General features: G+C 35.5%; 1 protein-coding gene across 1 annotated transcript in view; it reads left to right on the forward strand.

Annotated features, from left to right (window-relative positions):
• JMY (junction mediating and regulatory protein, p53 cofactor) overlaps positions 1 to 16,259 on the forward strand; it is an 88,423-nt gene that overhangs the window by 55,572 nt on the left and 16,592 nt on the right. Inside the window, exon 4 of the mRNA XM_090276415.1 lies at positions 6,029 to 6,198. Within this exon, the coding sequence (XP_090132541.1) occupies positions 6,029 to 6,198 (170 nt within the window). The remainder of the gene's footprint in view (positions 1 to 6,028; positions 6,199 to 16,259) is intronic.

Genomic DNA, 16,259 nt, shown 5'->3' on the forward strand with positions numbered 1-16,259 from the left:
AAAAAAAAGAAAAGAAAAGAAAGAAAAAAAAGGCGTATGGTTTGAAAAGGAAGAAATAAAAATAGTCCCCATTTACAGTTGATAACATTGTATGGAATCTATTTTTTTAAAACTCTTGGAACTAACAGGTTACTTTCTTAAGGTTGTAGGAAATAAGGTCAACACACAGAAGTGAATTATATTTATACAAGAAATGAACAATTGGAAATCAAAAATTTTTAAATAATAACATTTAAATAGTTCTTCCCAAAACAAAATATTTAGGTATAAATCTAACAAAATATACAGGGTTTGTATGCTAACAGTTACAAAATGCTGATGAAAGAAATTTCAGACCTAATTAAATGGGTAGAAAATCAAGCTGTTTGGAAGTCCAAAAACCAAGAATTTAAAGCTGCATTCATCTAGATGGATAAGAGGGGCAGAGAGGCAGCTATGGCAGAATGGATGGTCTCATATTCTCGTATGGTGGATAAAAATCTGAGGGATTCCTTGGGAGCAAGCAATCCCAGCCCCAGGCCAGATGCAGAACCCAGGGTTCCAGCACCAGAAAGATAAATACCCATTACCTCAGGCTATAAAACCCGTGCGTATTGGGGTAGTGGAAGAAACTGCTGAATTTTTCTCATGTAAATGGCTTACACAGATTCAGAACATATGCACCACCATCCACTCTGGGTTTAACCACCAGGGCACATGCTGGAAGGGTGCCAGTCACATACAGGAAGTGGGTGAAGTGACTGGAAACAGGGCAAATGCCAGTAAATTCTTCAGCCACAAAGTGGTGAAGTGGGTCACCCAGCCCAGGCAAGTTCCTAAGGCTCTGCCCCATACAACTTAACAGGTATGCTAAGACAGGGAATGAGAGGAGCTCTGCCTGATACATAGAAACAAACACAGGGAAGCTGTCAAATTGAGGAGTCAAAGAAGTATGACCCAAGTGAAAAAACAGAACAAAACTCCAGAAAAAGAACTAAATGAAACAGAGATAGCCAACCTATCAGATACAGAGTTCAAAACACTGGTGATTAGAATGCTCAGAGAACTCATTCAGTACAGCAACAACATAAAAGAAGAAATGAAGGTTACACTAAGTGAAATAAAGAAAAATCCACGAGACACCAACAGTGAAGGGAAGGAAGCAGGATTCAAATCAATGATCTGGAACATAAGAAATAAACATTCAACCAGAACAGAAAGAGAAAACAAGAATTCAGAAAAACAAGGAGAGGATTAGGAACCTTGGGGAAAACTTTAAACATACCAACATCTGGATCATAGGGGTGCCAGGAGAAGAAAAAGAGCAAGAAACTGAGAAGTTATTTGAAAAAATAATGAAAGAAAACTTTCCTGATTTGGTGAAAAAAATCAACATACAAATCCAGGAAGCACAGAGAGTCCCAAACAAGGTGGACCCAAAGAGGACCACACCAAGACACATCATAATTAAAATGCTAAAGGTTAAAGATAAAGAAAGAATCTTAAAAGCAGCAAGAGAAAAGCAGAGAATTATCTACAAAGGAGTTCCTATAAGACTATCAGCTGATTTCTCAAAAGAAACTTTGAGGCAAGAAGGGGCTGGCAAGTATTCAATGTGATGAAAAGCAAGGACCTACAACCTAGATTATGCTCTATCCAGCAGAATTATCATTTAGAATGGAAGGGCAGATAAAGTGCTTCTTAGACAAGGTAAGCTGAAGGAGTTCATCATCACCAAGCCATTATTTCATGAACTGATAAAGGGACATAGTTAAGAAAAAGAAGATTACTTAAAAAGCAACAAATTCACAATTAGCAACAATTGAATCTATAAAACAAACAAAACTAAGCAAAGAACCAGAACAGGAACAGAATCATAGATAGGGAGATAATTTGGGGCGTTATCAGTGGAGAGCAGGAAGAAGGAGGATAGGGGGAAAGGTGCAGGGATTAAGAAGCTTAATGGGTAGGAATGGTACAGGAAATGGAAACCTTGAAGAACTTAACACGCATGATCCATGGACATGAACTAAGGGCGGGATTTCTGGAGGGAAGGGGGTTATCAGGCTGAGGGGGGAAAGGTAGGAAAATTTGAATAACTGTAATAGCATAATAAAATATACTTAAAAATAAATAACAAAAAAAAGGGAAATAAAATCAATAAATTTAAAAAGAAAATTTTAAAAAGAATACTAACAATACCAAATTCAGACAGGATACAGAATAATGGGAACCCTTCTTGCATTGCTGGTAGGAATGCAAAATAGTACAGTCTCTCTAGAAAATTATTTTGCAGTGTCTTTTGAAATAAAAGATACACTTATCATGTGACCCAGCAAATCTCACTTCTTAGTATTTGCCCCAGAACAGTATGATAATTTTTAAAATAAAAATTAACAGAAAATACAATATATTAATAATTTATTTGAATCTTTAAAGATGTCTCTCCTTACTGTAAACTATTTTTTAAAAAGTCTTTGCATTGTGATTAATGTATATATATATCTCCATTACAGAAAATTTAGAATATTAGAGGGAAAAGTAACTCCATATCTATAATCCTACCAGCCTTATGTGGCCACTTGGTGTCTGTTAATTTTTTTTGGCTTATTACATAATTGCAGTGATTCTGTGTTTAGTTCATAGGTCATTGGTTCTGGTTGTATGCAATTTTGATTGTTGCTCTTATTTTATCATTTGTCTCTCCAATTTAGGCAAAACATTTTTGTATGTGATGAGCATCATTCTACTGTTCCAATTGCTTCATCAAAATCATTGTAGACTTTTTATATCTCAGTTCTGATGATTTTATTCTAGCAGGAAGATTTGAGCCTAAACAAGGAGAGATACTAAGTTTGCTTGATATTCTGATTTTCTTTTCTGGGCATGTTTTTCTCTTCCCATGTAAGAGAAACAGAATGAAGATTTCTGTGTGGCTTTATGCTGTTGAGAGTAATAGCTCTCCTTTATGTTTGCAATCAGGAGGTAACCTTTTATAAGGAAAAAAGTAAAATTACCTTTTATTTCCTTTCTTATACAAAGCCAGGTATGACCAATTTTGATGTATTACTGCTTAGCTTTTAAAAACATTGTAAATGAGCTTGTTTCTGACAAGTATACATGTGTTAGAATTAAGTTTTTAAAAAAATATATTTAACGTGTTACCTTGTAAACACCAGGACTGTGTCACCTTCAGAGATTTTTTACATATAATGATCATCATAGACTATTATTACAGGGTTGTTATCCTGATAATGTAAATGGACATCTTAGCAAGAATCTTTATTTTTGCCAGCAGAGGGAGAGAAGAATCTGCTTTAAAGGTATTCCAGTACTGCTCTTAGGGGTATTCCAGTTATTCACAAATAATTTTTCTTATTACCTTTTATATTCCTGACCCATTGGGAAATAATTATAGGTGAAGTGAACAGCAATTAGACATAAGAATGTGTTTCATCTAAAGATGCTGGAAGACAAAGTATTGTCTAGGTCTTGTGGTAGGTAACAACCTGAGACTTAATTAAGACAGGGAGCTGCTCCCCAGACTAGTCCTAAAGTGATGAGTTAAGAGAAAAGGCTCCTGACTCTTTGTAAGTATGCAGAATGTTTGATTATGTGCAGTGATTACAACTTCAGGTGAAAATGGTAGAGATGGTAGACTAGGGGCTTAAGCAACTGGGGTACCTGTTTTCACTTTACTGTTACCAAAACTCCTTGGTTATTTATATATATAGAGAGAAGATGTTAACGCATACCTTACCTATTCTATAGGATTGTTGGGCAGATAGAGATAATATATGGAAAAAGTACTTTGAAAATAATATAATTTCATATACGTGTGAATGATTGTGGCGGTTTTGCAAGAGAGAAAAGAAAAGAAGCAGAACAGACCATATATTCAATTAATGTTGCCTTGTGAAGTGGGAGAGACATTTGAATACCTATTATTCTCATTTAATTCCTATAAAAGCCTTCTGACTAGGTCCTCTATGTCCTTACTTTTTTCACTCAAGAGGATAGAGCCTAAGAGCAGTTTAATTTCTTGCCAAAAGTTACATGTCAATTATGGGTAGAATTGGGACTTATAACTCAAAACTGTCTGATTCCAAACCTCCTACCATTTTGTTATTTTTTTCTGCAATGCACGCCTATATTGATCTTATAGTTGCATAAATATAATAATACAATTTTAAAAAATGGACAAATTTAAAATGGCAGAATCACTTGACATTTAACCAACATGACTAAAAACCCTAAAACTGAGGTTCAGAGTAAGATTATGAATTAAACATTACCTCTTACATGTTAGCATTTATTGAGTTGGCCAAAGAGTTTCTTTGATGTTTTTCTGTAAGATGGCTCTACTAGTACTTAGTTGTCTTGAAACAATTTTGTTAGAGCATATTGTGACAGCTGTCACATCAGTGTACATTTTTTAAAAAACATCAAAATTGGTCAGTTTTTATGTGTCCACTTTAACATGGAAGAAAATTCGCAACATTTTCGACATATCATGACTTATTATTTCAAGAAAGGTAAAAACGCAACTGAAATGTAAAAAAAGCATTTGTGCAGTGTATGGAGAAGGTGCTGTGACTGATCAAACATGTCAAGAATGGTTTGTGAAGTGTCATGCTGGAGATTTCTCATTGGACGATGCTCTACCTTTGGGTAGACAAATTGAATTTGATAGCAATCAAGTTGAGACATTAATTGAGAACAATTAACATTATACCATGTGGGAGATAAATTATATACTCAAAATATCCAAATTTAGAGTTATTGGTAAAAATGAAAAATGTGTCTTATTTTATGAAAAAAACTAAATGGACTTTTTGGCCAACCCACTAAAAGCCACAGAAAAACTAAGAAATTAAAAGAACTGATAACTATATTGAGAAGATAGTCCAAGTAAGCAAATTTCTCATCTGTCATAGGAACTCAACAAATAATTTTTTAAAAGCGTGCATCAAGAAATAGCAATATTTCTGTATGGAGGTAACCACCAGAAGCAGTTAAAAGTTGGTTGCATTTGGGCATCAGGATTATGGGTGGGGGGAGAGCCTATCATGAGAAATTGCTGTTTTCATTATAAGGTTGTCTACAGTTTTAATTTTTAAATATGTACATGTATTATTTTTTTAAAAGTTAAGATTTCATAAAATTAGGAACAAAGCTTAATAAGATACTTTGTAAAAGGTGGTTAGGACATAGTAGTACAAAATTATCACCTACCTCTAAACATATAAAAGAAACTACTATTGAACGTCTGTTGACTAAAGGTGACATTCGGTACTAATCAGATTGTGGTTGGGCATAAGGATGGTTGAGCTAGTTGTATAACAGCCCCGGATGTACCACTACCATATTATATTATCAGTGATAAACTTCTTTAACAGGAAGATATTAGCTGTTTTTCAGGAAATATCTCTTGACCCAGACCTTTGCTGTGGCAAACTAAAAGGTTCTTCCGTGTGTGTGTGTGTGTGTGTGTGTGTGTGTACAGGGGCTGGGTGCAAAGTTGGGTGTCTCCCTTGGTACTTGTACCACTTCAGCTCAAACCTTCTCATAATAACCTCCATGTTAATATCTAGGATTTATTTCTTTTTACATAAGATCATTACAATATTGTTGAAGAAGTCAAAATGATAAAGTTTAGTACATGAATTTAAGTAATTTGAAATAATCTTGAATATTTTAACTAGCATTCTCAGGAAAAGGTATAAAACCTTCAGAGAATAAAGTTTTTTGAAAATTTGAAATTTAATGACACTGGCCATGTCAAAGAGTATTTTTTAAAGTTTTACAAGTAATCTGACAACTCAGTTTCATTTTCATAAAGTTATTCCTGAGGATGATTATATATATTTTTTATTGAAGACATTAAAATGTAAGATATTGTTGAATTATATTTTAGAGCCATTATAGGTAATTTATCATGGTAGGATTTGTGTGTTTATCTTTGAGTATGTGGTCAGTGAAAGCTAATCCTTTTAAATTCTTTAGTATTAAGTTGTTTTATGTCTTAATATCTTTTTAAAATTAATAGCTGTGTATGATCGAATGCGAGCAGATCAGAAGAAATTTGGTAAAGCATCTTGGGCAGCAGCTGCTGAACGTATGGAAAAACTCCAGTATGCGGTTTCTAAAGAGACACTGCAGATGATGAGAGCCAAAGAGATCTGTTTGGAACAGAGGAAACATGCACTAAAAGAAGAGGTAAGACAAAACTCGGAAAAATATTGAACTTTATAGAAATTAAGTTTGATTTTTATATTTGTATAAGACTGACATTTTTCTGACTCTACAGGAAACTGTTAATTTTGCACTGATCCGTGAGATGATCTCACTCGTGATGAGGCCTATGATTTGTGTTGCCACTAATAGAAGAGTTAGACACACATGGTGTTTTCACTGCCCCACAGCATGAATGTAGGCAGCAATGCACTGTTAAAGCAAAAAGGAGGTCGATGTCAGAGTTTCTTTGCTGTCTTTAAAATTTTTATACTGTAACATTCTAAGCTTTCTGACAATTATTAAGAGTGTTTCATTGCCCAGAAAAATGCAGCAAAAATCCTAATGCAGTAACGTTTTGTTAGACTTGATTATACTATGCTCAAACCACTATCTTTGGAATGTCCATTTTATTCCTTCTGGAACAAACAAGGTTAAGGAGATCCAGTTTTCTTGACTGTGTTTCATTAGGACCTCTTCATGGATCAAAAAAAAAAAAACAAGTCATTGAAATCCTTGAAAAGGGTTGCTATCATATATATACATGTATAGGGAATATATATATATATCATATGTAAAATGAACTTTTAAAAATTAACCGCTTGTTTCATTGTCATCCTGTTCATTAGTGTCTTTAGCACTGAGTATACCATTGATGGCCAAGTCTTGCTTGAAAATATTGCAACCATTAAATGTATATTAAATGTATACCTTCTAGATCTTTAGTTTTTAAATACTATTATATATTTTAGGTTTTGTTATTAAACTTGTCCAGAACAGATTGCTTTTTATAAAAGGATACTTAAATATTTACATTGGTATTTGCTGATAGTTTTTCTAAGTATTAGTAGGAGTACAATATTTTTGAAAATAAGGAAAATATATAGTTGAATGAAAAATAAAACTAGTGTTAGGAATAAATAAGAGGATGTTCTAAATGGCAGGTAGTAAGATTTGATGGTTTAGGCACAACTATTGAGTTTATGACTTTTGTACCCAGAGTTAAAACTCAAAATATTTCAAAGATGAAAAGCAGTCAGATTATTAAATAAATTTTGCACTGTTATCCCATTTATTTATTCATTTTCTACCGTATTGAGGTAATTAACAATTTACTGTATCATACATTATTCAGTCATTTTTGGAAAAAATGAAATCACTTTTTTGGGCCAATATGCCATACATGAAGTATTTATATTCCCTTAGCAGGTCTTTCTCTAATCTCCCCTTTCTGTTAAGGGCCATGGTTCTTCAAGGTACTCCAGGCCCAAAACCTCAGGGTCTCCAAGGTACTCCAAGGTACTCTTTCCTTTGCCTTCTTTTTTCGCCTTTTAGAATTCTACCCAACTCAGAAGTCTCTGGTCAGTTTATTCATTCAACAAATATTTATTAACTGTTTTTAATGTTTTTGCTAGGAGTTATTATGGGTGCTAGGGATAAAGAAATGATTAATATCCCTCTCCTCCACATACACATATATTTTAAAAGCATGAAAAGGTACAATCATGGTGATTTGAGTTCTTACAGTATCGTGGGGCAAGACATTGGCAGTGTGAAATAGCAGGTATCAAAGTGGGCCATTGGAGGAATACTCAGCTTTGACCCAAAGGTCATGGGTGAAGAGAACTCCATGTTCTAAGAGGCCCAGTAGAAGCAGGAAGAACCAGCCTAGTTATCTGGAGGAGTAGTGAGAGAGGAAGTTGAAAAAGTAAGCAAAGTTTAGGATTGGCCTTCTGTGCCTGCCAAGGAATTTGAATTTTCCCCTAAAAACACTTGTGGAGCCAATGTAAGATTTTAATCAAGGAATAACATAATCAGATTTATTTTTATGAAATACCACTCTAGTCAGTTTATAGAGAATTGATTGGAAGACCATTCTTAAGTCCTTAGCCCATTTCCTTCACACGGGAAACTTCAAATTTTGTTTCACTGCTGATCGTTGAAAGCAAAGCATGCCTTGTAAATGAATATAAATAAATACCTGTAGTTTGGACCCTTAATTCTGTAATGAAAGAGGTTTGAGTTAAAGGCAATAGGGAATTGGGAAAGGTTAAACTTACATTGTGTTCTGGCAACCTGAAATTGCTACTTTTAAAGCTACTCAGGATTGCAGGGTATTTCTAGGTAGTTGAAAACTGAATCAAGTTCCAAATTACACATGCCTGCGCTCCTGAATGTACATGAGCCGTGCCTTTGTTCAGGTAGCTCTGCAGTCATCTTGGATAGGCTCGTAAAGGAGACAATAAGTTGATTTTTGTTGGGTAGAGGAGAATGAGCTGAGTGAGGTGACTAAACTTATATTAGTTATTTTAAGGAGCAGTTATACTTCAGAAGGATTAGATAAGAATTAAGTTATTTGGTTAATTAGGTTTGTAGTACTTTGTAGCCCAAAATGATTTTTAAACCATTTTTTGAGATGTAAGTTGCATACCTTACAATCTTTCCTTTTAAAGTGTACAGTTCAGCTCTTGCCAGGTGGCTCGATTGATTGGCATGTCATCCTGTACACACACACACACACACACAAAGTGGGGGGGTTGCGGGTTTGATTCCCAGTCAGGGCACATACCTAGATTGTGGGTTTGATACCCACATCAGGGTGCTTATTGGAGGCAACCAATCGCTGTTTCCCTTTTCTCTGTCTCACTCCCTCCCCCGCCTCTCTTTAAAACCAATAAACATATCCTCAGGTGAGGATTAAAAAAAATTTAGTACAATTCAGTGGTTTTTAGTATATTTAAAGAATTGTACAACTGTTAACACAGTCAACTCTAGAACATTTTCATCACCTTGTGTCCATTAGTAGTCATTTCTCATCCTCCCTTCAAACTTCCCCCAACCCTAGGCAACAGCTAATCTACTTTCCATATCTATAAATTTGCTATTCTGGACATTTTACTGGAAATGGAATAATAAAATAACATGTTTTTTTGACTTAGCGACTTAGCATAATGTTTTCAAGGTCCATCCATGTTGTAGCACATGCATCAGTGCTTATTTTCTTTCTTCTTCTACCTTTCTTCTGCCTGGTCTTCCTCCTCTTCTCCTTCTCCCTCCTCCTCCTTCTTTTTCCCCCCTCTTCTTCCTCTTCTTTTTTGTGACACTTTATCACATGATTATACCACATTTTATGCATTCATCAATTGATGAACATTTGGTCTCTTTCTTCTTTTGGAGCAATTGTGAACAATTCTACTGTGAACATTCATGTGCAAGTTTTTAGTTATCTTGGTACATACCTTGGTGTGAAACTATTTAACCTTTTGAGGAATTGCCAGACTGTTTTCCAAAGCAGTTGTACCATTTATATTCCCACCAGCAGTGTAAGAGGGTTAAAATTTCTGCACATCTTTCTTTATGTTATCACTAATATTTCATATAATGTCTTTTTTTATAGCCATCTTTGTGGGTTGTGAAGTGGTGTCTTGTGGTTTTGACATGCATTCCCTAATGGTATTGATGTTGAGTACCTTTTCGTGTGCTTATTGGCCACTTAAATATCTTTGGAGAGACATTCAAATCTTTTGCCCATTTTCAAATTGTTTTTTTTCTATTACCAATTTGAAAGAGCTTTTTGTATATTCTAGATACAAGTCTTATCAAATACATATATAATTTGTAAATATTTGCTGCCATTCTGTGGATTGATTATGTTGGTTTTTAAAACATTGATTGTATATTTGTGAAAGTAGTACATTTTTGTCTGTAGAGAACAACAAAATATTGTCTCTGCTTTTATTAATACAACTCTATGAAACTTTTGGGCTTAGGACGTATACCAAGATACTCCTCATGATATTTTTAAAAGTGTGTATGCTTATCTCTTGTTTAAAAACCAGCATATGAGGTAACCTATAATGTATCATGGCTGTGATCTAGAAAGAAATTTTTTTGTTAATGAATTTTAAATTGTAGTTTTATATTTCCTCTACATTTTCTTATTTGGCACCATTGTTAAAGGCAGAATTGGAACTTGCCTTGTCCTGGAACTTTCTCACATCTCATACGCAGAACCTCTTTGCAAAGGTTTCAGCCTCGCTGCATGTTCCTCTTAGGCACCTCTGTTGCAGCCTCCTTTTCCAGTTAGTTTTCTCTTTATGTTATTAGCAGTCTGGAATTTTCTTAAATTCCGGAACTTCTAAAACTTAAAATCCTAGCACTTCATTCCCTGTGAGGTAGCTTTATTTTTCTCCCCCGGCTGATAATGAGTTGTACTGACACCATAGAGTGCCGAGAAGAGCTGCTGAGGGTCAGAGCTCTGAGCACTTGCTGTTGCAGGAACGGTGTTCTGGCTGGGATTGGTTAAGGTAGTAGAGGAAGGGTGAGGCTGAAATGGGCCCTGAGACTCTGGGGTGGTGATTATCTGTGGGGTCATTTTCCCTGGGGCCATCCTGTTACTTTTAATGGTCTGGTTTTTTAATATTCTGTACTGTGTTTGAATTCTTCAAAGGTTTTGGTGAAACTGTCAGTTAGTCATTCTTGCCAGGTTTATGCTTGTTGTGTGTATATAATATATGCATTGTGCTTTTTATATGTATCTGCCAGTTTTATTAGCATTTATTTAAGGTGACCACATTACTCATGAGAAAGAGAACAAATGTCAGTTGTTATGCCCATCCCAAGCAAATTTGCCCAGGAAGGTTTTATAATACAGTACTACCCTGTGATTTAGGTTAATGGGGAGACTTTTGTTCTTTCAAAAAATGTCATTATATTGTGTTTCCGTAGGTTATTTTAAAGACAATAAAACTTCTTCCTGATGTGACAAAACTTTAAAAATTAAAAACAGAAATTAAATTGAAGATATTTAGTAATATTTACCATGAGTATAATGCTAAACTTGAAACAAAATTTCTAAAACAATACTGAAATATTAAATATCACCTGGGAAAGCAAAATTCTGTTTGACTTTTAAAATTTTCTTTAAACTAACTAGTACTTAGGAATAAGTACAATGCCTTTTTAACTGTTTCTGAGTCTTGATTGTAGCCATTCTTACCTTTTTAGGTCACAGACTACTTGCCCCTTTAATAATTTGAAAGCTGGGAACCCTGTACTCAGAGGAATATACATATACACAGCTTTGCACAAACTTAGTAGATTCCCAGATCATCTATCTGCACCTGAGTCTCTGACCAGATTGTCCACTGGTGTTCAGATTTTCTCATCAAAAATTCTTGAAAATATCAATGCCTTTTTGGCCTGATACTTTTGGAAGGGTGGGTTTAATTAGTTGTGATTACCTTATTCCATTCTTTACTCCCCATCAATCCAGATTTAAAAACAATAGCAAAATCTAAGTATCCAAATATATCTTTACTTTCAGATTTCTTATTTATAGATCACGAAAGATATATTTTAAATCACTGGACAAGATTAAATTCCATATAATCACACAGGGTTAGGAGTATGTAATAAGGGGTTCTCTTTATAGTTATTAATTAAAATAAGAGATACTAAAATTAAGGTGCCATTATGAAAGAAGTCATAGAAAATAGTGGACTGTTATCCTCTGTTAACCAAATTCTATAGTTAATAGGGAATTAATCAGAAAACCCTTTGGATTCCAGTGCTTGTGGTTGAAAGTTGTAAAAACATACCAATGTGCTGTCTTGTCTCAGCAGAGGATTTTAAACATTCCCATTCATTTTTTAAAAACTGTGATTCTGAAGTCAACTCTGTGAACATATATAAACTTCTGGAATATTGAGCTAACTATATATACACACACACACATACATACGTATATACCAATCTTGAGGCTAGTTCCTTCTATTTCATTATTTGGTCTTTCTCCTAAAAGTATGTGGCTAAATTATTATTAATAAAGGTTATAGTAGTTTATTTAAGTCATCAAGTATTTATTGAACATTTACAGTATACTATAGTGGGCATGAGCTCATGATGTAGACAGAGCTGTTCAGCAGAACTTCCTTCAGTGATGGAAATGTTCTAGATTTGTACTTTCCAATAAGGTTAGCTACTAAGCTACCTGTGTATTGAGCTCCTGAAATGTGACTTAGGTGACGTAGGAACAGAATTTTTCATTTTATTTAATTTAAGTAGGCATATGTGGCTCGTAGCTGCTATATTGCAGAGTTATAGATTTCCTCTTAAGTGAATTATTTAACCCCTCTATAAAATATAAATATATACCTTCTAAGAGAGTTATGAGTTAATGTGTATAAATCATCTAGCAAAGTGCCTGGCATAGAGTAAAAACTCAAAAATAAATATTAGATATTATTCTGATCTATGTATCAAGTATCATGGAATGGAATACAAAAGTGGGAAAATGTAATTCCCATGCTTAAAAAGTGCATTTGCATTTCATATGGGCCTTTCCAGAAGGAATGTAGGTTGGGCCCCTGGAGTGCTGTCTGGCTTTGTGTTTTTAATTTATTTATCAATAAGCAGATAGATAGAGTTTGTTTCATATCTACGCATTAGAAGTTTTAAAGCTTCCAAGTACAAAAAGCTAGGTTCCACTCTAAAAACTATAATATTACTTAATTATGAAATTCTGTTTTAGCCATCTAAGTTACATTTTGATAGTGGTTACTAACAAAGTAAACATAAGTTTTCAGTGTTTCAGGCCCTGTCCTTAGTGCTTTGTGTACATTATCTCATTTAATTTTCAAACATAACCCTTTATGCTATAAGCCCATAAGCCATTACCTAAAACTTCCAAGATCAGATGTGTTTCAGAATTCTTAGTTTTTCAGATTTCAGAAAGCCAATTTAGGGCATTTAACTACCAGACAAGTGTTAGTATTCCAGTAATGAAACATATAGATATTTACATTAAGTAGAATAAATGGGGGCTCACATCAATTCGGATAATCTTTTCCTACCAGTAGATTGTGAGGTTAGGTTTTGACATCAAATAAATTATGGGTATTTGCCATTTTTAAATATTTCTGAAATGTGGAATTTTAGGTAATTCTGTCAGCTTGTATGTATTGTCAATATTTGTGCAGCTGTTACTGGTGGAACCCCAGGTTTATCTGGTTCTAAGTCTCGTGTTCTTCTCATCTTCTCCATATAAAAAGGCTAGTCTTTTTTTTTTTTTTTTTTTAAGGCTAGTCTTGATTGTTTGCTGAGCTTGCCTTTAATGTTATTTCTCTTACACTGTGCATGGTTTTAATAACTCCTCTGAACCCTTGCTTCATTTCTTGTTTACTGCCTTATTCTCTGTAACTCACACAGTGGTGGGGCTCAGTGAGTATTTGTTGGCTACTGTATTGACTCAACCCATATAGATAACCTGAAAGCTCTGATGCTAAGGGGTTTTCTATCTAGCACAGTGGGGTGGAAGACAAGACAGGGTTATCATTAGTTTGTATAAATTGCTTTATGTTTGTTTTTATGGTATAGTGCAGTCAGTAAAATAGGTACACCTAAAAACTCCTGAATCTTTATTGTGCATGGGGGGAATGATCACCTGTGGGGTCAACAGTTTATGATGTACTTATGGGGATATAGGACGTCAACTAGTACTTCATGTACTTCATTTCCATGCTAGATTTACTGCAAAAACATTTTTCTTTGTTTCCTTTTTTATATTTATTAGAATTTTGCTCTCTACTTTTGTCTAGTGGAAAGAGCATCCTTGTAGGAATTGGGAGAATTGGGTATAGTTTCAATGTTGGTGGTACTACTAGGGTTACATTGGAAAGTCACAGTTTGGTCTGGGGTCTTGATATCCTGGTATCAAAAGTTTAGAAGGGTAAAAATAGAGCTGTGTAGAATTTCAAGGTAGTAGAGCTTTCACTGGCACTAATTTTTTTTTTTTTTTTTAAAGCACTTAACCTACTCTTTAGGCTTCCTTCTTGTCCGTTGGAGCACTGCCCCCAGGTATAACAAAGCTGTCTCTTCTTTGGTACCTGCCCTCTCTGCAGGGCTCCGTTGTCCCGAATTAGTGCTCCTTCCCCACTGGGTTCCTGTTCCCTTAGTTCTGTGGCTGTCAGCTGAGTTAGGCACTGGAAAAAAGCAGTCTGGAAATTGCAGATGTTGTAGGGAAGAGATTTGGAGCATTGTAGCCTCCGTGTACCTCTTATGCCTTTCACTGAGGATTTCACCTCCATGTTCAAGTTTAGATTAACCTCAGAGCACTGTTTTGCCCTCCCAGACTTCCCTGACTTGTCTTTAATGCCCTTCTCCTTAGCTTATCCCATGCAAGTCCTCTCCACAACCCCTTAACCTTCCCGGAGGCCCACCACCGCCCTATCCTTTGTTCTCTCAGAGGTTGCCATTTAACAGATTCCTTGTCTGCCCTTCTGTCTCTGATGAGGTTTTGTCCTCCTTTAAACCCTGCCATAGCAAATACATACACCTCTGGACTCTTGCTCTGAATAGAACTCACTAAACCAGAAAATTGAGGGCGAGGTCACCATATAAGAGAATACCCCCTTCCTTTTCTCAGTTTGAATTTCATATTTGCTGTATTGTGGTATCACTATGCATCTCAAGTGTTTTTAAGGTACATGGGCCCTGGGCAGAGATCAAAGTGTTCCTCTTCTTGCAGTTGAGGTATTTGACAGTGTAAAGGTATGTCAACAGGGGACTTTGAACTTCCTTCCCTAGTCGAAGGATTGGACAGGAGAGTGGTAGGGGAAGCCTTAGCGCAGGTCAGAACATGGCAGAGAATGGTCACTTCTAGCTGGCAAGAACTGAAAGGAATCAAGGTGGAACTAACAAGCCTGGGTGGGACCTCAGCAGTATCACTGGAGAACTGATCATAGATGAAGGCTTTTAGACTGGTTCACACTAAGGTTTTATTGATTATAATTCCCCACTTAGAGAGAAGAGCCTTCTAACATTACATGTTTTACCTATTAGGATGCTGTGCTCACAGAGAGTGGGGGTGCAGCTAAAAGAGGAAGATGCATCTTGGGGCCGTGGTCTCCAGAAACGGATGAGAGCCCCAAAATAGTATATAAAGGGATGTTTAAATTTAAAGTGAGACTAGCCCTAGCCGGTGTGGCTCAGTTGGTTGGGAGTCATCCCACAAACCAAAAGGCCATGGGTTCAATTCTCAGGGCACATGTCTAGGTTGCAGTTGGCTGGGGTGCATATAAAGGGAATTGATCGATGTTTCTCATTCTCTCTTTCTCCCTTCCTTCTCCTCTCTCTAAAATAAGTAAGTGTGTCCTCGGGTGAGGGTGAAAAAATAAAATGAAGTGAGATGAGGAGTCTCAGGGAAGAACTCACTCCTAGATTCCTCTTTTATGATTTAGGACAAAAGCATCAGGATTTCATTTGTCAGAATTTTCTTCCATGAGCCACTATAATTAAACCCATTTAGAATTTGTTCTATATTTATTGTTTGTCATTCATAACATACTTCCTAATGTTGTAGGATCAGTGACTTACAACTTATGTAACTTATTAAATATTTATTTATGAAATCTTTATAACTTGTATCAAATAGCACTATACTTAATCATCTGGTTATTATGAAACGTATACTGTTGCATATTTAGACCACAGCCTACATGTTGCTTTGCAGTTCAGAATTTTTATTAAAGGAATTTGAGATTATATACTAAGACAAAAACATTAAAATGATTGGATAGCACTATATGGATATCTAGAATGTAAAGGAAGGCTAGAATCATGTTTAAAAATACTCTTTTTATGTGCTAACATGTTTCACCAACCACACCAGCCAGAAGGGATTATTTTATAGCAATAAGAACTCACTGTCTTTGCTGTCATGGCTGTTCCGGGCCTTCTAGTCATTATGTTCCTGGTGTTCTAGAAACCCCAGGTGATGTCTCACTTGAGCTCATAAAGATTTTTTTCTCATTTTCCTCTATATTTCCCCCATTTCTTTTGGTAGTCACTCTCCGGCATGCCACTCGTCACCAGTACTGCTAGTGCTCAGCAAAGTGATAACCTGTGCCAAGAGTCTCCTGGACTTCTAAGCATGCACCTTTACACTGCTAAAGTGGTGGTGCCATGTTCTTATAAGAAATGTTCTTGGAAGAATGCTTATTCTCTCACACCAGAAAACTGAGCATGTCCTTCCCATCTTACAGGCT

Source organism: Furipterus horrens, unplaced genomic scaffold (assembly GCF_987537825.1).
Source record: "Furipterus horrens unplaced genomic scaffold, mFurHor1.1.pri manual_scaffold_5, whole genome shotgun sequence".
NCBI lineage: Eukaryota > Metazoa > Chordata > Mammalia > Chiroptera > Furipteridae > Furipterus > Furipterus horrens.